Source organism: Neopelma chrysocephalum, unplaced genomic scaffold (assembly GCF_003984885.1).
Source record: "Neopelma chrysocephalum unplaced genomic scaffold, ASM398488v2 Primary Assembly neopelma1_70, whole genome shotgun sequence".
NCBI lineage: Eukaryota > Metazoa > Chordata > Aves > Passeriformes > Pipridae > Neopelma > Neopelma chrysocephalum.
Genome location: NW_020897730.1, coordinates 1 through 19685, shown reverse-complemented (window position 1 = coordinate 19685; position 19685 = coordinate 1). Strand labels below are relative to the sequence as shown.

Here is a 19685-nt window from a genome sequence, read left to right as displayed (position 1 = left end):
TTGCATATTCCAACTGTGAGTTGCAGGAATAAGCCTTTTAGCTGAGGAGAGATGGGCAGGACTCGTATCCTGTGCCTTTAACAGGGAGCTGAAAAGATCACTGGTAGTGAGCAAGCTCTTACTCACCCTTAGGGTAGACTCCCTGCCTCCAGTACTGCCATGGATCCCCATGTTGTTCTAAACTGATACAGTATGACTTGCCTTTCCTCTGCTCTTTTTAGCTCACTACAGGTGATTGGCTTGACAAGAGCTGTTGAAGTGGGGAGTCCCATACTTTAATTCAAGCAACAGTTCTCCAATCTGGAGGCTCTGGGCTCCATCTCCAAGACATGACCAAAAAAACAGTAAACCCAAACCAGAAGCCTTGGGAACTGCTGAGAAATTATATCTGCTTGTGATATCCACTTAATGGAGTTGCCCACAAGTATTAAGCATATGTGTACACATTCCTTAGGAAACATGAAGATCCTTTTTCCTACAGCTACTGTAAGTGAGCTAATTTTAAGATACTTCTTGCCAGAGTAAAGAGCACCCCCACCTACCAGGATTCCTTGGTTTTTCTGAAGGGTGATTCGTACACCATGCACATCTATATAGACTTCTTTCAGGTATGTGGCCCCTCTCAGTCCTCTGTCTTCATTCTTGCCCAGTATGGTTATAGGAATGACATTGGTGGCAGTGTTGACAACCTCAACCAAAGTGTAGGTGCAGGTTCCCACGAAAGTGTACTTCATTCCATCAAAAGTGAAATAATGGGGATCTCCTACCACTTGACATGTTGCTTGACCTGAATGTGAAAAAAATTATCTAAGAACTTTGTACTGGACTTAGTCATGGAGTCAGCTGATAAAGGAGTTTGCATAAGTGTAACAACCTAATCCTGATAAATATTATTTGAGCAAACTTTCACAGAGGCATCTCAGGTTCATACCAATGACATTTATTTGAAAATAAGAAATTTCTAGAGAGCACCTCCTAAATTTAATTTGCAAATTACCTACAAAATGACAAACTGGCATCAAATGAACTTTTGTATATATTTCTATATGCTGTTGCAGCTACAATTTATGGTATTTGAGAGTAATACAGAGCTTTTCTAATTATGTATGCAAAAATATAGAATTATCTGTATAAATATGGGTGTAAAAGTAAATAAAATTGCATCTGTATATATCAATATGTAGTACACTCATCATAACCCAGACCCACAGAAATGCAATTTTCAATTTTCTCAAGTTTATAACTTGCAGTACTGGTGATGTGGGACATGAATTTTCATTATCAGGACAAACAGAACCCAAGTGACCTTGGAAACTTTTGGGCATCATCAGTTTTTGCTGATGTTCACTGCAAAGTAAGGGCCTTTGTGCTTGCGAGACAGATCATCGTATTTCCAACTCTTAGCAATGGCAGCAGTCAGTTGGGACTTCTTTACTACCACATAGGAAGAGACATTCATAACAAAGTTAGAAAGAGAAGAGGATCTAACTATAGAATTGACATTGGAATGATTTTCACGCAGGACTTACCATTGGAATGACAGCCCAGCACACCATCCTGAATACTGCATTCCTCTTGGACTCCACACTCCCAGGATGTGCATTCAATGGTGTTATTAGCCTTGCAGGTGCAGCGTTCAGTGCAGGGATAATGGGTGAACCAGCTTTCATTCAGCTGAGTGGAAAAAAGTGTATAGAATTATATACTATAAGATAAATAAAATGTAAAACTGTAAGGAAATAAAATTATCAATATTTGAATGTGCATGATATGTGATCATTTGGGCAATTGTAGCCACACAGCTCATGGATCAAGAAGGTTGGCAAAGTAATTCTATTTTGAAATTTTTAATGGTGTAAATATTAAATGTGTAGTGTTATTAACATGTTTTTTCTCTCACAGCGATAAGGAATGAGATTCTCCCCCTCTGCCTTTTTTTTACTTAATTTATTTATTTACTTAAATGCCTGAGGTAACTTGCCTGGTGATACTGGTTCTTTTCATCAACACAACCACAGCTGCTTTCCGGCACACATTTGTCTCCACTCAAAACATAGCCTTCCTTACAGAAGCAACCTTCCACTGGTAAAGAACTGCAGGAATCAGCTGCTGAGATGTTCAAACAGGTAGAGGGACACCTAGTACCACAGCTCTTGTAGATGCTGCCTCCAGGACAGGACATTGCTAGATAAAGAGGAAAAATAAGATCACTCTAAAGGGCAAAACTGTGGCAAAAGTTTTCCTGATTCTTTCACTGTTTGCTCCTGAAAATACACAAAATTGCTGTTAGAAAGCCTGACACAGGACAGTGCTGAATACAAAGGAGTCTCTTTCCGTGTGAGATGGGTGGCTTTTGGTAAAGGTGGGCAAGACACGTGGGCCACCCTTGCACTTAACCTCACAACAAAGTCAAACATTGCAGGCCTGTGTCGAGGATAGGTCTGATGTCATCATACATGATAACCAATTGTGTTTGGTTCAGTAAACCTTTTTCTGCTGGTTTGAAGGCATAAAGTCACTCCATTAAGGGAATAGAAAAATCTCTACCCATACCGGCTGATATGTCCCCGTTACTGTTGTTACTCTTTGAACATCTGCCATGTATTTTAAAATAAAACTGAAAATCACAATCTGTCTTTCACTCAGAACCCTTGAGGAAAATATATTATATTTTCACACCCCTCCTGCTCATGGTAGAATTGGGTTTCTATCACTTAAAGCATGGTCCCCAGGGATAATATTACATTTTACAGAAATCTAGAAGCATTTCTCTGTTTCTGTCATCTAAAAAAACACAGATAAATTGTTTCTGGCTAGATTCTGTGATAAATCACTACATATGATTCTCTTTTACCTTGTCTGTACACAGGATCTCTTAGTCTTGTCAGACAATTACAGCCAACATATCCAGTCATCTAGCCAGAGTACCTGCCCTTGGTCAGGTTCTTAGTTGAGTTTTTGTTTGAATCACTGACGGAGAGAGCACTTGAGAATCAATCTTTCTAATGTTACTGAATCTTCTCCATCATTTTAATCAAGCCATAGATATTTAGCTCCTGGGCTTTGGCCGCAGACTATGGACTCTGGATGTCCATACCTCTAATCTGATTTGGAGGGTTAGAAGCTCATTTCTTGCTCTGTCTTCCTTTTATATATGAATTCTCTGTGCTCTGTCCTCCCAGGGCTGACTTACTGGGTGCTTTAAAACCATTCTAAAATGACATTCTAAAATCAACATTCTAAAATCGTCTTTTCCCAAACTTCTAGAATCTATAATTTTTCATGGTTCAGTTTCAATGCAGAGCTAATTCTTGATCACAGGAAAAAAAAAAGAAAAAGAGGTGCAGATTTGCAGTGGATAATACAGTGGTACTGGTATAATAAAATTTAGTATAAAAGGCAAAAACCCCATAGAGAACAAATATGATTTATTTATTTGTGATTGGCCTTTAGAGGCCTTCTTTTTTTTTTTTTTCCTGTCCAGGTGTGGACTTCATGGGCATAAAGGTCCATTAGAAGGTGCTGCCCAGAGAAGCTGTGGATGCCCAATTCCTGGAATTGTTGAACGCCAGGTTGGATGGGGCTTTGAGCAAGCTGTTTTAATGGAAAGCATCCCTGCCCATGGCAGGGGGCTGGAACCAGATGATCTTTAAAGTCCCTTCTAACCCTAATCATTCTATGGTTCTCTGATTCTATGTTTGGTAAGCAGAAAACTATCCAGTGTTGCTTAAAATCAGCATCAATGGAACCCTTGGAAGCTTTATTCTAAGAAATATGAGTTCATTACATCAAATTTCCCATAAGGACCATTCTGAAGAGAATTAGTTGGGAGATAAGTGATAATACTCGATTTCTTTGCCTTAGAAAGAAATACTTGCAAATTTCCTAGAAACAGCTGCTTTTCAAAGTCTCTTCTTAAACTATTTTTTTTAATCAAAAGCCATTGATAAACATTGGTGTATGGAGGACTACAGGCTCTGCTTACATTGAGGATGGTAGATTTTTAATGAAGCAAAGCAACAGTTATTTCTCCGGTGCAGAAGTTCAGGTAAGATATGGCTGAATGTAATCAAAGTTTCCAAGAAAATAAAGCAAATTTTTAAAACTTTAAGGATTTAATCTGCATGTATCCAAATGTTCTTGAAAATTAGTGTTTTCTACAAGTACTGGAATGGTACTGAATCTGAAGCAGGATAAAAGACAGACTATGCTCAGAACATTACATAAAATGAAATAATGTGCATGAAGAGGGTAGAGGACAATGAAGTTAAAATCCAGAATAGATGTTTATATCAAAACACTCACGGCAAAGAGTAGGATTCCTCCACTCTATGCATATGCCAGCATTGATACATGACTCAGCATAGGCCTGTAGTCCATAGCATAAGGATATTGCCTGTCCACCAGTGAAACACATGTCATAAACACAGTTTTCAAAGAAATTCTCTGGAGGCACTCTGGTATGACAGTCCTTGAAGATTCCTGTGTAAATCAAAAAGATATATAGAAGGATAGAAAAAACCCAACTGGAATGATAAGATCACAACTGCCATCTATTTTCTGTCACAACAAACGTATTGTGAGTGCTCCAGGCTAACTTTGTTTAGTAAATTAAACCAGCACTTGAAATGGATGCACAAGGCAGAATCAGAGTGAGCTCTCTGGATCAGGTTTTCTTCTTTTTGCAAGATCAATACAACATAGGTTACATAAACTAAGTGTTGCTGCCTAGGAAAACCACTAATTCTTGACAAGTACAGGGACTGTCCAATGCAGGGAACATGTACAGAATTTTAGTTAAAGTATCTGTAATACATACAGTGCCCTCTGAACTACTCTTCTAGCAAGCAGAGTGCAAGTCACTATAAAGAACAGAGCAGTTCCCTGAACATATCCTGAGATATCCTTCATGGACACATGGGCACTGTCTGAACAGATGACATATCCTGACTGAGCACCTATGAGTTTTACATTGGCCATTTACACTGGAGATTTTATATGCTTCCAGTGCGAGCTCAGAAAAACAGACTATAAAGAAGGGACAAGAGAAACTGTAACATGTTCCATCATATGGCTCACAGAAAACTACCAGCATGTTACCTGTTGGGTCTGTGATCATGCCACATGCTGTGTTCTTCTTTGCTTCACTCTCCAACACAGGATCACACTGCTCTTCTGTCCCACCACTGGAGCATCTGGGGAAAGCAAGCAGAATCAAATGTGTGTTTCTCATCATTTACTATCAGATTTTCAGTGGAAGATTGACACATGACAACCCTGCACAACAGAGTGTACTTTATGTCAGTCACAAGACTTCATCCAGCTTCTTTGAAAAGCTGATGTCAGCCCTCTCACTGAATGGGCTCATTTTTTTGATCCCTTCTGGGCTATTCAAAGGCTTATTCTTAGCTGAAAAAAAAGACTTATGGAATCCAAACAGTTATGGTTTCCAATTAGGGAACTGGACTGAAGTCCCATCCCCCCTCACACTCAACAGACAGTTCCTGCTTTGGAAAACAGGACTTAAAGGACATAACTCTCTTATCATTCTCTGGTTTACACAAAGGTACAGCTCCCTACTTCTAATGGGCAGCTGGAAGACGTGGAATGGTACTGGATGATAAAGCCAGCAAGCAAGTGGATGGCTATTTGATTTTAAAGAGTTTGGTTAACAAATGCCATGTGATTAAATTATTATACATACATGGTGTTATTCTCAGGCACAAGCCAGCTTTCTCCAAGATCCGTAGAACCACTTGCAATAGCACCATTGGGCTTTATAATGTCATCATTTGGATCACCATTATAATTACCTGGGAAGGTAAAAGGAGATTTATGGGACACATGAAGTTCAAACCTGTAGAACAACACTAGGTTTCAGGCTGTAAAATAAAGTAAAATCTTATAGGGAGAGTATATATGCAACATCAATGTGTACTGGGCAAAATAAGAAGAGCAGAATTGTGTTTTAGACTTTGACTGACAAGAGCTGCCATTCAGACACTTGTGGACTTGAAGCAGGAAGTCTGTAAGCTCCTGTGTAACCAGATTACATTGCACCCAAGAAAGAACTTCTGAGCTAAAAAAAAAATTCCCAACTCATTTTCTTGTTTCCTATACATAGAATGTTGGACTAAAAATTACACAGTGCTATTTGCACCACTATATTCTTAGGTAGATTTCCTGCATTGAGAGCATGAAAAACCCATGGAGACATAATAGAACTAGGAAGTTCTAGATGATCCAAACCAAAGAATAATCAGAAACGTAGTAGTCTAATGTTTCTTCTTTTTCTTCTTTTCTCATTCTTTTGATTGTTTAAACGTGATCATTCGGGTTGTATAAATGCCTTCTAAGAGCATAGAAAAAGAGAAGCAGGAAAACTTGAGGATGCTGACAGTAAGACATTAAAGATTTCTCTCTGCTGTGCAAACAGCCTCAGATTTTTATAATTCACAAAATGAAATGGTATAGCGTTTCCCACAGAACAAAAGACAAATACATCAGAATGTAAATAACATAAAAATGTATTTGTAGAATTCTTAAATAGCTCCATGCAAAAAATTACTCTTCTTAATTTTAAACTGTAGAACTCAAGGCAATTTTTTTATTTGGTTAAAAGTTTATACCTCACAACATTTAGTTATACCTCACAACATTCCAAACGGATATCATGTTACCAGGAAATTTTTAAGTTCTTCTTAGAAACTGAAAAAGTCTAGCAAGTTTTTTCAGTGCTGTAAATTCTAGTCCATTTGACAGGGACCAGTTTTGTGTTGAATAAGTAGGACACACTAAAAAAAAAAAGCAGAAGTAATCACTGGCCTCCACAACTCACTAAAAAATGACTAAGTCAACAACTTACCACAGAGGCCACAGAGCAGATGACTGTAATTAGAGGGCACGGAGACTTCTGCATAGTGGTTTCCATCATATCTCACCCACAGTCCAAAGTCAGTTTCCAAGAGAACATATCCACCACTGCTTTGAATACTGATTTTCTTCTCAATAAATACAGGCAGGTTCATTCTGCGACCATTCACCTGTACAGCAAATTGTAAAAGTTAGTGCATGACTGCTGGGACTCCTACAACTACCAGCAGCTAGTACAGATTACTGAAAGATATGATCTTGTGCACAGAGGAACTGGAAATAATTAAAGAACATTTAATCTGAGCAAGTTTGTTGGAGATCTCATTAAAAGAGGTACGTGTCATTAATAAAAAGAGAAAGTCTGCTATAAACTCTACAGAGGAAATATTTTATTATTGGCATGTCAGTTAAAAATATGTTATATATCTCTTTTAATCAAGTCTTTTCTTACATTCACTTTCTTGTTTTTCAGTAGAGAAATCTGGTTGTCATAGACTTCCACTTGCACTGACTTCACATAAGAGACTTTGGTGTTGGCTCCTCTGTGCTCATTTGTTGTGGACACATCAAAGTATGGAAGCTTCTCAGAGACATTGCACACTTTGGAGAGGGTGTAAGTGCAATTTCCCATGAAATTATGGACTCTATGGTCAAAAGTGTTATAATGTGGATCTCCAGAGGCGCTGCAGGAAGCACGGTCTGTGAAGACAGAAAAACAGACTAATTCCCTCCGAATCTTCACCAGATTTTTGCAGTTGCTTGGTTTCCACTTTGTTTGTTTTACTTCGTATTTGCTGCTCTGATATAATATTGACAGCAGCAGCACTCCAAAGGCCAACCCAGTCTTCTACCTTTGGACCTATAAAAAACCCTGTACTCTTGTGTGTCAGAAATCTATGCTAGAGGTTGAGGAACAAAGGTGAGTAAAAGGCTTTGATATAAAAAAAAAAAGCACTGCTGTTAAGACGTCATTATACAAACTGTAGCAGTGAGTTTTTAGTGTCCATATCTGAAAGGCTATTTCTGACTAAATAGGAAGAATTTCCTTAAGATCTTTACAGTGTTGGTTAGCCAGAACAGCTGCACTACCAGCTGTCTGGATTTCGGTGCTCACGTCATTTATAGAACTTATATTGAACATTGCATACACAAGATATCCTTTACACACTTAAAAAAAATATAAAAGTTAATTAGCCAGTGATGATATGTATAAATGGAAGTACACTGTGTGTTCATTGAAGTGTGTAACGTGGAGAAGATTTTGAATGTTTATAAGAAATTCCCATTTTGAAGAAAAAAACTTCCCATCAACTCTTAACAGAGTTGAGCTTGAAGGTTCTTCATGGTGCTTCCCAATAACAAAAAAAGATAAAGAAAGAGATCCTTTCCTCTTTGTTTTTCAATGGCATGTTAAAATGTAGCTACACTTACAGTTGTTGTCTACGTGTGAAGCTTAACTCCTTACACAGAAAGTAGTAATGCTCCCAGAATGACATACTTAACAATTACCAAAAAAAAGCAGAAGAAATCTAAACTGATTAGGTGAGCTAGGACTCTCTTGTATTTAACAAGCAGATATTAGGGCTTAAATTTGGAGGAAAGAAGCAATTAAAATTTATCAAAGGGTATTTTTGTATATATCCTAAATATTAAACTAGCACTAATTGCACTGAATCAGACTTTGACAGGAAAATACAATTGGCTTATATCACCCCCCAAAAATAAAATTTGGAAACTAAATAAAATTTCAAAATATACAAAAAATAACATCTGTATAATAGGTGAAAACTTGCCATAGAAAAGAGTAATTTAAATATTTATGGAAATGGAAATAAAGAATATGCGAGATAACTATTAGATGGCAGGTCTACTTTTACCAAAAAGCCTGGCATTGTGGCAAAAGAGACCTAGAGGAGAGTGTACATAGTCAGAACTCAGAAGGAGTTCCAGGCATAAAGAAATAGTCTGCAAGTGTAACTGGGGGAGCAAGGAAAACTCTGACCCTCCAGTATAAAAACTCTGTCACTTAGCTCTGACACCTCGATTCAGAAAATAGGAAAGTTCTGAGAGCCAGTAAAAGAACAAGATGGGAAACAACAGTACCTGAGCTGGGTATTGGTGTTGTTGGTGATGTTGTGTGGGCAGGCTGCGTTGTAGTGCCTGGCAAAGGAATCGTGGGTGTTGGTGTTGATGGACCTAGGGCAAGAGACAGATAGAGGAGATGTGCAGCAACCCAAACACCAGACCAGTTAAGTAAAACATGAGTGTTAGTGTTAGATTGAAGGTGGGGCCACCTTTTCCCACTGTCACACAGTGCTCACGTACAGCCACATACACCCATGGCATGCCCGTGGCCAGGTGAGGGTGGCCAGCCAAGGGGAAGGGCTTAGCACAGCCAGTAAAAAACATGGATGGGAGATAACCGTACCTGTGCTTGTCCCAGGTGCCGGTGAGGTTGTTGTAGGTGGAGGTCGCGTTGTAGTGTCTGGCAAGGGGGGCGAGGGTGTAGGAGCTGATGAATGAAAGAGAGTGAACCAGAGGTGGAGAAGGTGTGTTTCCCCCAAATGGGGATGTTGCACCCTTCCCAAACACCACCACAGCATGGCAAAAGAACTGTAGGACATGGATTGCACAGTGTCCCCATCCCAAAGAGTCTCTTCAACCGAGGGCTGGCACATCAGGCCAGTGAGGTGACAGGTGGGGAAACCTCCAGCACAGCTGCCCCATTCCTTGAGTCAAGGAGAGAGTCAAGGAAATCAAGGGAGACGGACAGAAGACTTACCACAGACAGTGCCAGCACTCCAGTCTCCCAGGGCAACGCCTGCCTCCGCACAGGCTGTGGCATAGGCCCCCAGGTCATTGCAGAGCTGCTCCGTGCTGCTGCCCGTGGCACACTGGTCATAGACACAGCTCTCAAAGTACGTCTGGGGCGGCAGAACTGCGTGGCATGGCTGGAATGGTCCACCCAGATGCGTGAGGATTGAACACTGCTTGTTAGCTGCCTCTTCCTCGGCAGGGGAGCAGGACACAGGTGGGCTGATGGCTGGGTCACACCTACACAGCAGACAGACAGCCCTGAGCTCACCGCAGCCCCACCATTTCCTGACCTCCTCCCCAGACAAAACCTCAGCTTCCGGAGCCCAGATGCCCCCCTAAGACAGGCACCAACGGTGTCACTTGCAAGGGTGGAACGCACGGCCCATGGTCACCAGTCCCACCCCTGGAATCAGGTGGACAGAAGAAAATGCCTCAGGCTGTGGCGATCCCAACAACTTGGGAAAAGTGTCATGCCCAGGCCCTGGACCACCCTCCCGGAGGTCAAGAAACTGCCTCTTCTCCCTTGGCCCACGCCTGCCATCACCAACCCTTCCTCCTGATGGCCCTCATAGCTCCCCTCTCCCAAACTCCCTCTTGTCCTTCATCTGCAGGATGGATCAGGGACTCACGGCCACTCATCATCCGGCACCATCCAGCTGGCTCCAAAGTCATTGAAGTCGGGCACGACAACTCCATCAGGGCGCATGAAGTCGTCCTGCTGGCTCCCAGTGTACGTCCCACACAGCCCACAGAGCTTGCCCTTGTGCTTCTCAGACACCTTCACGAGGAGCTCGTGGTCCCCGTTGAACTGCAGTTGCAGGCCCAGCTTGGTGGAAACGTGCACGTAGGAGCCGCTCAGGGAAATGGTCACACCGGGGGCAGGAGAAACAGGCAGGGAGACCAGAGCACCGTTGACCTGGAGTAGGGGGAAAGAGGGAAGCATAAAGAGGTGTCCTCTGCTGAGAGGTCCCTGTTCCTCACTGGGGTGGTGCCAGGGCCCAGTGAGTCGGAAGCACTGATGGCATGAGAAACCCTGCCCAGGTCTACGAGGACACCAGCAGGTCTACACACGGCCCACCCAAAGGTCAGGAAACCAGCCAAAAATCTGCGGCTGCACGAGCAGCCACATCTGCCTCACTCAGAGCCTCGCCGTGCTCTTCTGCGAGCACACAGCAGGCTGAGGGAACAGCAAGCTCTCCCTGGGGACAGAGTGGTATTTAGGGATGCTTAGTGCATCTGTGGTTCCCAAGTGTAAAAACGAGGGGCTTACGTAGACGGACTTGCGCTTGCGCAGTGCAATGTGGAGGCCTTCCAGGGACAGTGCCACAGAGTTCAGAGCTGTCCAGCTCTGGCTGCCGCGATGTTCGTTGCGGGTGGTGACACTGAACCCGATGGAGGAGTTGTCACAGCCTGTTACAACGGTGTAGTTGCAGGAGCCCTGGAAGTGGTGAAGCTTCCCATCAAAGGTGCTGTAATGCGGGTCGCCGTAGATGTGGCAGAGCGCAGTGCTGGCTGGGTAACAGCCCCTCTGGCCGTTCTGGATCTTGCAGACCTCGTCCTCGCCACAGGACAAGGCAGAGCAAACCATCTGGCCGTTGGCTTCACACCGGCACCGGCGAGTGCAATTCTCATTCACGGAGTACTCGCCTTCCTGCAGGCAGGGAAACACCAAACGTCAGTGTAGGACACAGGAAAATTGAGGCAAGGGAGTCCCTGGGAGGGGTGCAAACCCGGGCAGGGGTTTCACTCACGCTGTAGTAGTTGTCCTCAAAGAGGCAGCCACACTGGGCCTCGGGCACACAGGTGTCTCCGCTGAGGAGGAAGCCAGAGGTACACGCACAGCCCTCCACGCAGGGCTTGGAGCAGTTCAGTGGGGCTTGTCGGTCAACACAGGTGGCAGGACAGCCGGTCATGCAAGGGTCATAGTAGCTGTTGGAAGGACACTTCAGGGCTGCAATGGGGAGGGGACAATTAGGACCAGCAAGAATCCAAGCAAGGAAGGCCTTCTGGGAGGGGGAAGACCAAAGACTGTCTTTGGCCAGAGGTTCTGGCCAAGGGGAGCGGCACATTTCCCTTCTGGCAACGGCAAGGCAGGTACTCACGGCAGAAGGTAGCATTCCTCCAGGGCAGAAGAGTCACGCCGGCTGCCTGGCACGCGTCAGCGTAGGCCTCCAGAGCAGCACACAGAAACTCCTGGCCACCATTCAGGGCACAAAGGTCATAGAGGCAGGTGTCAAAGTAGCTCTGGGGGTTGATCACGCTGTGGCACTCCTCAAAAGAGCTGGGCCTGCTGGTCAGTATGCCACAGAAGCGGTCCGACTTGTAGAGCTCCTCCTCTTCTGCACTGCAGGGTGGGGAGGGGACGGGGACACCGCAAGAGGGGTCACTGTCTGGGACCTGCCAGCTCTCCCCCAGCGCATTGGAGTCTGCGGCTTGCTGCCCGTTGGGCATCATGTATTCGTCGTCTCTCCGGTTGTTGAAGTTCCCGCACATGCCACAGGTCAGGTTGAAGTAGGTGGTGGGCACCTTCACCTCCACCGAGTGGTCAGTGTCGTAGGACACTCTGAGGCTGAAGTCTGTCTCCAGGACGACGTAGCGGCCGCTCTGGCTCACCGTGATCGCACCTCCCGCTGCCCTCACCGGCAGGGTCTGGCGCAAGCCGTTCACCTAGGGCAGACACAGCACCATGGGCCCTGGACTTGTCCCTGGCCTCCCTGGGGTCTCCTGCCCGGGGAAAGCAGCTGCCAGGCCAGGCACGGCAAATCCCAGCTGCCTGGGATGCCCCCACACCCCACTACCCCTGGGGCCTACAGAGCCATGTCTGTGTCCTGCCCACTGCAGGGGCCTCTGCTCAAAAATGGAGACAGCTGGTACATGCCAGGCCCTGCCAGGAACAGCCAGCCCTGCCTTGCACCCATGCCACGCCCGTGCCAGCCCCGCTGCCTACCAGCACTTGGCTCTTCTCCTGCTTGAGGATGGCAATGCGCTGTCCGTACACCTCAACCAGCACTTCACGCACATAGGACACCCTGGTGTTGCCACGATGCTCGTTCTTGGCCTCCACGTTGAAGTAGGGCAGGGAGGTGGTGTTGGAGCACACTTTGGCCAGGGTGTAGGTGCAGTTGCCCATGAAGTTGTGCGTCACCTTGTCAAAGGTGTTGTAGTGAGGGTCCCCGTGGACGTGACAGATGCCGTAGGAGTGTTCGAGGCACACGGGTTTCCCACCCTGCACCCCGCAGTACTGGCCCGCAGGGCATGAGGCTTCGAAGCACTGGACTTTGCTTCCTCGTGCGGGACACGTGCACTTGGAGGTGCAGGTGTTGTCCGTCCAGAACTCGGAGCCCACGGGGTAGTGCTGCCCGTTGTGCCAACACCCGCACTGCTGGCTGGGCACACATCGGTCGTGGTAGAGCAGGTACCCGCTGTCACACACACAGCCCTCCACGCACGGTAGGCTGCAGGTAACTGGAGCCCTTGGGTCAACACAGGTGGCCGGGCAGGCAGCAGCACAGGGCTCATAGTGACTGTTGGCCGGACAGGTGATCGCTGCAGAAACAGAAGACGCGGCAATTACTTGCAGAACATAACTCAACACTTCTTTTGAGGTATTTTCCCCTTTGAAAAAGTAACGGTCTCCGTTTTCCCTCTGGTCTGCTTGGCTCCAGGTGTGTTCTTAGTCCTACCCAATTAAATGAAACAGAAAATGTGATGGTGCCTCTAATACAGACAACTCCCTGTAAATCCCCTCAGCTCACAGTGAGAATATTTCTCCACCTCACTCTTTCCTTCCTGTCCTGCGTTTTCCTGAGCGTAACGATCCGTGCTACCACGCGTGGACTTACGGCAGAAGGTTGCGTTCCTCCACACGGGTATCTGGACCCCAAGCGCCTGACAGGCATCCGCGTAGGACTGCAAGCTCTTGCACAGGGTCTCCTGGTCCAGCCCCAGCTCACACAGGTCATACGAGCAGGTCTCAAAGTAACTGCTGGGGCTCAGCACAGCGTGGCAGATCTGAAAGGGGCCACTGGTGTCAGTGAGGAGCCCACAGAAGCGGCTGCTGGCGATCACCTGCTTGTCCGTGTCTTTGCAGGCTGGGGTGGGGAGCGGTCCGGCTGAGCAGCTGTGGAAAGACAGGGAGAAGGGTCCCTGGGTCATCTCTGGGCTTCTCCTGCTGCCTCCTACCCCTTGCCTGACGTGTCCCCAGACCTGCTGGGGAGGCACACCCACCTGCTGTTTTTGGACACCTCCCAGCTGTTGCCCAGGCTGGTAGAGTCTGGCTCCAGCATCCCTTCCGGGTTCAGGAAGTCATCTGCTGCCAGCCCGTTGTAGTTCCCACACATGCCACAAACCTTCTGCCCAAAGGTGCTTGGAAGTGTCACCTCTACCCGATGGTCCCCATCAAACTTCACTCTCAAGCCAAAGTCTGTCATGACCATAGTGTAGAACCCACTGGACAAGACCTGCACACCTGCGGATGGGTTGCAAGGCAGGATCTCTGCCACTCCATTCACCTGGAAGGACAGGAAGCAAGACAGGATTGAAGCAACCCATTTGGTACAGCTCCTTCCTCTTGCACAGCCCCACAGGCTCTCCCCTCGAGCTTACCGTCACCACTCCACCCTGCCCCAGCCTTATCCGCTGGTCAGCCACATCGACATCCACGTATCGGACGTAGGACACACGAGTGTTGCCTCTCCTGTGCTCGTTGGCTGCTTCCACGTTGAAGTAGGGCAGGGAGCTGTTGCTCTCACACAGCTTGGAGAGGGTGTAGGTGCAGGTGCCCATGAAGTTGTGTAGCTGCTTGTCGAATGTGTGGTAGTGAGGGTCTCCTTCCACCACACAGGTCTCTGACAGTGGAAAGACCAGAGGGCAAGTTTAGTTGAGCACATCCCGCTGCCTCTTCTCCCCAGCCTACAAAGGACTGTGGCCCCACGACTGGTCTACTGCTTTTACAAAGAGACAGAGTCATTAGAGATCTCTGTCAAAATAGCATTCATTTTCCCAGGCATGCTGTTCAAACCTACTCAAACACGTTCATTGCAGAAGCACACGTGACCCACACCAACTTTAGAAATGGAATAGGTTCTAATGCGTGCCTTGTTATGGAGGGAGACTGACACAAGGCAAATTACAGCCCTCAAATGTAAATGCAACTAGTAGCCAGTGGGGATTTTGAAGACGACTCAGAATGCTACCAACAACAGCAGTACCTGAGGTCATCCCAGGTGGTGTTGTTGGTGGTCTTGGTGTTGTCTGCGTTGTGATGTTAGGCAGTGGGGTTGAGGGTGTGGGAGGAAGTGGACCTATGAAGAGACAGAGGAAGAAATGGGCAGTGTCAGCATGGGCGTTTTGTTGCATGCAGCTTGTCCACCCTTCCTGAAAAAACCAACATTCTGACTCAAGAGACCCACATCAGGGAAGGCACAGTTATACCTAAGCAAACACATTTTGACAAGCAAAGCTGGGACATAGGAGGGAACGTGCACCCCCTTCACTACAGACAAACCATCCCAAGTCTTGGCCCTTGGAGGAAGCGAATTGAAAAGTTTCAACAAAGAGAAGACGGGGATGGGACGTGGCAGTAGCTGATCTGGGTGTGGGTATTGCTGGTGATGTTGTGTGGGCAGGCGGTGTTGTGGTGCCTGGCTGTGGGGTCGTGGGTGTTGGTGTTGATGCACCTAGCAGAAGGGACAGTTAGAGGAGATGTGCACCAACGTGGGAGTCTGCTTGCAGGCAGCTGCTTCCTTCACCCTTCTGAAGCACCCAACTCCATTACCAGGCATGCCCAGAAGAGACAGTGAAGCGTGTCATCTCAGGAAGAACCCTCCCACCCAAGGGCTCAGCCAGCAGCACAGCTGGGTAACAAAAGCAAGTAAGGCACTTCAGTCCCATGGTCAATGTCCTGTCTGTGGGCCTTGTAACACATGAACTAAACCAGGCATTGCCAGTGCTCCAGTCTCCCAGGAGAAAGCCGGCTTGGGCACAGGAGGCATCAGTGCCCTACAGGGCACTGCAGAGAGAACGTGTGCTCCTGCCTCTAGCACAGCCTGCCAGCTCAGTTGGTGACATGTCTCAAGCTGCCCTTTCCCAAGCCAAGCCTTGTACCTGCACAGGATCCCTTTTCAATGGACAGATCATCCAACGCTACGTTGCTCCGGGCGTCTTCACCCCATTGTCCCTCCAGCAAAATCTAAGGGAAGGAATTGTTCCCAGCATTAGCTCTGGCCGCGCATGTGAAGCGCCGTTAGGAAGGATGGTTCCTCTTAGGTGGCAGTGAGAGCCTGTGCCCTTACCTGCGTATTTCCTGTGATGTGCACCGTCACCTCTCCCAAGTGCCACATGTCCCCATGGTTCCCTTCTTGATTCCACACCTCCACTTGCTCAGAGTCCTTTGCCACGTACACCCTCAGGGCCATTTCAGCGTTTCCGTACATGTGGTACCAGAAGCGGAAGCAGTGCGTTCCTTCCCAACTGCACACCGGACTGACCAGGACAGCCACAAACCCGGAGAAAGCATCATCAGTCCCTTGCAGGTAGATGTAGTAGCCGTCTGAAACCAAGCATAGGCCACACTGTCACACACACATCAAATCTAGACAAAGCAGCCAGGGACAACCCAAGCACAGTCCTGGGAGCGCCGAAGCTGCAGTTTCAGGCAGGCAAAAGGAGGGGGGAGCAAACACAGGTCCTTCACGAGCCACAAGCCTCCCCGGACCCGAGTGCCTCTACGAAGGTGCTCTCTGGGCCACAGCAGCTGCATGCCTTGGCCTGGGCAACGGCACCACCTCCAAAGCATTGCCACAGCCCTTGCGTGGCTCTGCAGCTTTGGAGACTCAGTCCTCATCTTGTTGTTTGGAGAAGCCAACCTCTCTGTCTAACAGAGAGACAGACCCATTCCTGTTCCCCGGAGACCAACGGGTCATCAAGCTCTGCATTACTTTCTCCCCCGCAAGGCAGGCCCTGGCCTGCCCTGCGGCTACCACAGGCTGATTCCCAGGGCTGGAAATCTTCCCAAAGGAAGCCTCTGGCTCTGGGAGACACTGCTTTAAATTTCTCTGGATCAAGACCAGGAAAGATGTGGCCTGTGTTTGCTGTTAGCAGAAGTTTAGGGGTATCTTCTCAGGGACACTCCCCAACCTGTGTCCTGATTGCTGTTCCTACCTCCAGTTGTGTGGTCAGAGGAGGGGCCGGTATTTGGTGTGGGCGTTGGGCCTTTGTTCCTTATCCAGTCAATGCTGCTGTAGTCTGCCTGGACCCAGCCACAGAAGTCCTTGTCGAATGTGCAGGTGAAATTGCAGTCTGTTGGGGGAGCTGGACGTGGTGCAGAAAGGAAAGCGGAGGTTGTAGAGTGAAGGTGGGGCCACCTTTTCCCACTGTCACACAGTGCTCACGTACAGCCACATACATCCATGGCATGTCTGTGGCCAGGTGAGGGTGGCCAGCCAAGGGGAAGGGCTTAGCAGAGCCAGTAAAAAACATGGATGGGAGACAACCGTACCTGTGCTTGTCCCAGGTGCCGGTGAGGTTGTTGTAGGTGGAGGCCGTGTTGTAGTGTCTGGCAAGGGGGGCGAGGGTGTAGGAGCTGATGAATGAAAGAGAGTGAACCAAAGGTGGAGAAGGTGTGTTTTGTAATGGGGATTTGTTCCCAAATGGGGATGTTGCACCCTTCCCAAACACCACCACACCATGGCAAAAGAACTGTAGGACGCACACCAGGCCAGTGAGGTGACAGGTGGGGAAACCTCCAGCACAGCTGCCCCATTCCTTGAGTCAAGGAGAGAGTCAGGGAAATCAAAGGAGACGGACAGAAGACTTACCACAGACAGTGCCAGCACTCCAGTCTCCCAGGGCAACGCCTGCCTCCGCACAGGCTGTGGCATAGGCCCCCAGGTCATTGCAGAGCTGCTCCGTGCTGCCGCCCGTGGCACACTGGTCATAGACACAGCTCTCAAAGTACGTCTGGGGCGGCAGAACTGCGTGGCATGGCTGGAATGGTCCACCCAGATGCGTGAGGATTGAACACTGCTTGTTAGCTGCCTCTTCCTCGGCAGGGGAGCAGGACACAGGTGGGCTGATGGCTGGGTCACACCTACACAGCAGACAGACAGCCCTGAGCTCACCGCAGCCACACCATTTCCTGACCTCCTCCCCAAACAAAACCTCAGCTTCCGGAGCCCAGATCCCTCCCTGAGACAGGCACCAACGGTGTCACTTGCAAGGGTGGAACGTACGGTCCACGGTCACCAGTCCCACCCCTGGAATCAGGTGGACAGAAGAAAATGCCTCAGGCTGTGGCGATCCCAACAACTTGGGAAAAGTGTCATGCCCAGGCCCTGGACCACCCTCCCGGAGGTCAAGAAACTGCCTCTTCTCCCTTGGCCCACACCTGCCATCACCAACCCTTCCTCCTGATGGCCCTCATAGCTCCCCTCTCCCAAACTCCCTCTTGTCCTTCATCTGCAGGATGGATCAGGGACTCACGGCCACTCATCATCCGGCACCATCCAGCTGGCTCCAAAGTCATTGAAGTCGGGCACGACAACTCCATCAGGGCGCATGAAGTCGTCCTGCTGGCTCCCAGTGTACGTCCCACACAGCCCACAGAGCTTGCCCTTGTGCTTCTCAGACACCTTCACGAGGAGCTCGTGGTCCCCGTTGAACTGCAGTTGCAGGCCCAGCTTGGTGGAAACGTGCACGTAGGAGCCGCTCAGGGAAATGGTCACACCGGGGGCAGGAGAAGCAGGCAGGGAGACCAGAGCACCGTTGACCTGGAGTAGGGGGAAAGAGGGAAGCATAAAGAGGTGTCCTCTGCTGAGAGGTCCCTGTTCCTCACTGGGGTGGTGCCAGGGCCCAGTGAGTCGGAAGCACTGATGGCATGAGAAACCCTGCCCAGGTCTACGAGGACACCAGCAGGTCTACACACGGCCCACCCAAAGGTCAGGAAACCAGCCAAAAATCTGCGGCTGCACGAGCAGCCACATCTGCCTCACTCAGAGCCTCGCCGTGCTCTTCTGCGAGCACACAGCAGGCTGAGGGAACAGCAAGCTCTCCCTGGGGACAGAGTGGTATTTAGGGATGCTTAGTGCATCTGTGGTTCCCAAGTGTAAAAACGAGGGGCTTACGTAGACGGACTTGCGCTTGCGCAGTGCAATGTGGAGGCCTTCCAGGGACAGTGCCACAGAGTTCAGAGCTGTCCAGCTCTGGCTGCCGCGATGTTCGTTGCGGGTGGTGACACTGAACCCGATGGAGGAGTTGTCACAGCCTGTTACAACGGTGTAGTTGCAGGAGCCCTGGAAGTGGTGAAGCTTCCCATCAAAGGTGCTGTAATGCGGGTCGCCATAGATGTGGCAGAGCGCAGTGCTGGCTGGGTAACAGCCCCTCTGGCCGTTCTGGATCTTGCAGACCTCGTCCTCGCCACAGGACAAGGCAGAGCAAACCATCTGGCCGTTGTGTTCACACCGGCACCGGCGAGTGCAATTCTCGTTCACGGAGTACTCGCCTTCCTGCAGGCAGGGAAACACCAAACGTCAGTGTAGGACACAGGAAAATTGAGGCAAGGGAGTCCCTGGGAGGGGTGCAAACCCGGGCAGGGGTTTCACTCACGCTGTAGTAGTTGTCCTCAAAGAGGCAGCCACACTGGGCCTCGGGCACACAGGTGTCTCCGCTGAGGAGGAAGCCAGAGGTACACGCACAGCCCTCCACGCAGGGCTTGGAGCAGTTCAGTGGGGCTTGTCGGTCAACACAGGTGGCAGGACAGCCGGTCATGCAAGGGTCATAGTAGCTGTTGGAAGGACACTTCAGGGCTGCAATGGGGAGGGGACAATTAGGACCAGCAAGAATCCAAGCAAGGAAGGCCTTCTGGGAGGGGGAAGACCAAAGACTGTCTTTGGCCAGAGGTTCTGGCCAAGGGGAGCGGCACATTTCCCTTCTGGCAACGGCAAGGCAGGTACTCACGGCAGAAGGTAGCATTCCTCCAGGGCAGAAGAGTCACGCCG

At 48.5% G+C, this 19685-nt stretch overlaps 1 protein-coding gene across 1 annotated transcript in view; it reads right to left on the bottom strand.

Moving 5' to 3' along the window:
• The window catches only part of LOC113969061 (zonadhesin-like), a gene marked incomplete at its 5' end in the record, with an annotated part of 32252 nt that extends 12759 nt beyond the window's left edge, over positions 1-19493 (bottom strand). The window contains 20 exons of the mRNA XM_027686198.1: positions 543-787; positions 1530-1674; positions 1982-2184; positions 4306-4482; positions 5101-5195; positions 5705-5813; positions 6866-7043; positions 7325-7572; positions 8977-9069; positions 9302-9385; positions 14901-14953; positions 15329-15368; positions 15796-15880; positions 15984-16240; positions 16852-17001; positions 17189-17272; positions 17508-17779; positions 18172-18458; positions 18813-19193; positions 19294-19493. Coding sequence (XP_027541999.1) covers positions 543-787; positions 1530-1674; positions 1982-2184; positions 4306-4482; positions 5101-5195; positions 5705-5813; positions 6866-7043; positions 7325-7572; positions 8977-9069; positions 9302-9385; positions 14901-14953; positions 15329-15368; positions 15796-15880; positions 15984-16240; positions 16852-17001; positions 17189-17272; positions 17508-17779; positions 18172-18458; positions 18813-19193; positions 19294-19493 — 3386 coding nt within the window. The remainder of the gene's footprint in view (positions 1-542; positions 788-1529; positions 1675-1981; positions 2185-4305; positions 4483-5100; positions 5196-5704; positions 5814-6865; positions 7044-7324; positions 7573-8976; positions 9070-9301; positions 9386-14900; positions 14954-15328; positions 15369-15795; positions 15881-15983; positions 16241-16851; positions 17002-17188; positions 17273-17507; positions 17780-18171; positions 18459-18812; positions 19194-19293) is intronic.
• Between the last annotated feature and the right edge of the window lie 192 nt (positions 19494-19685).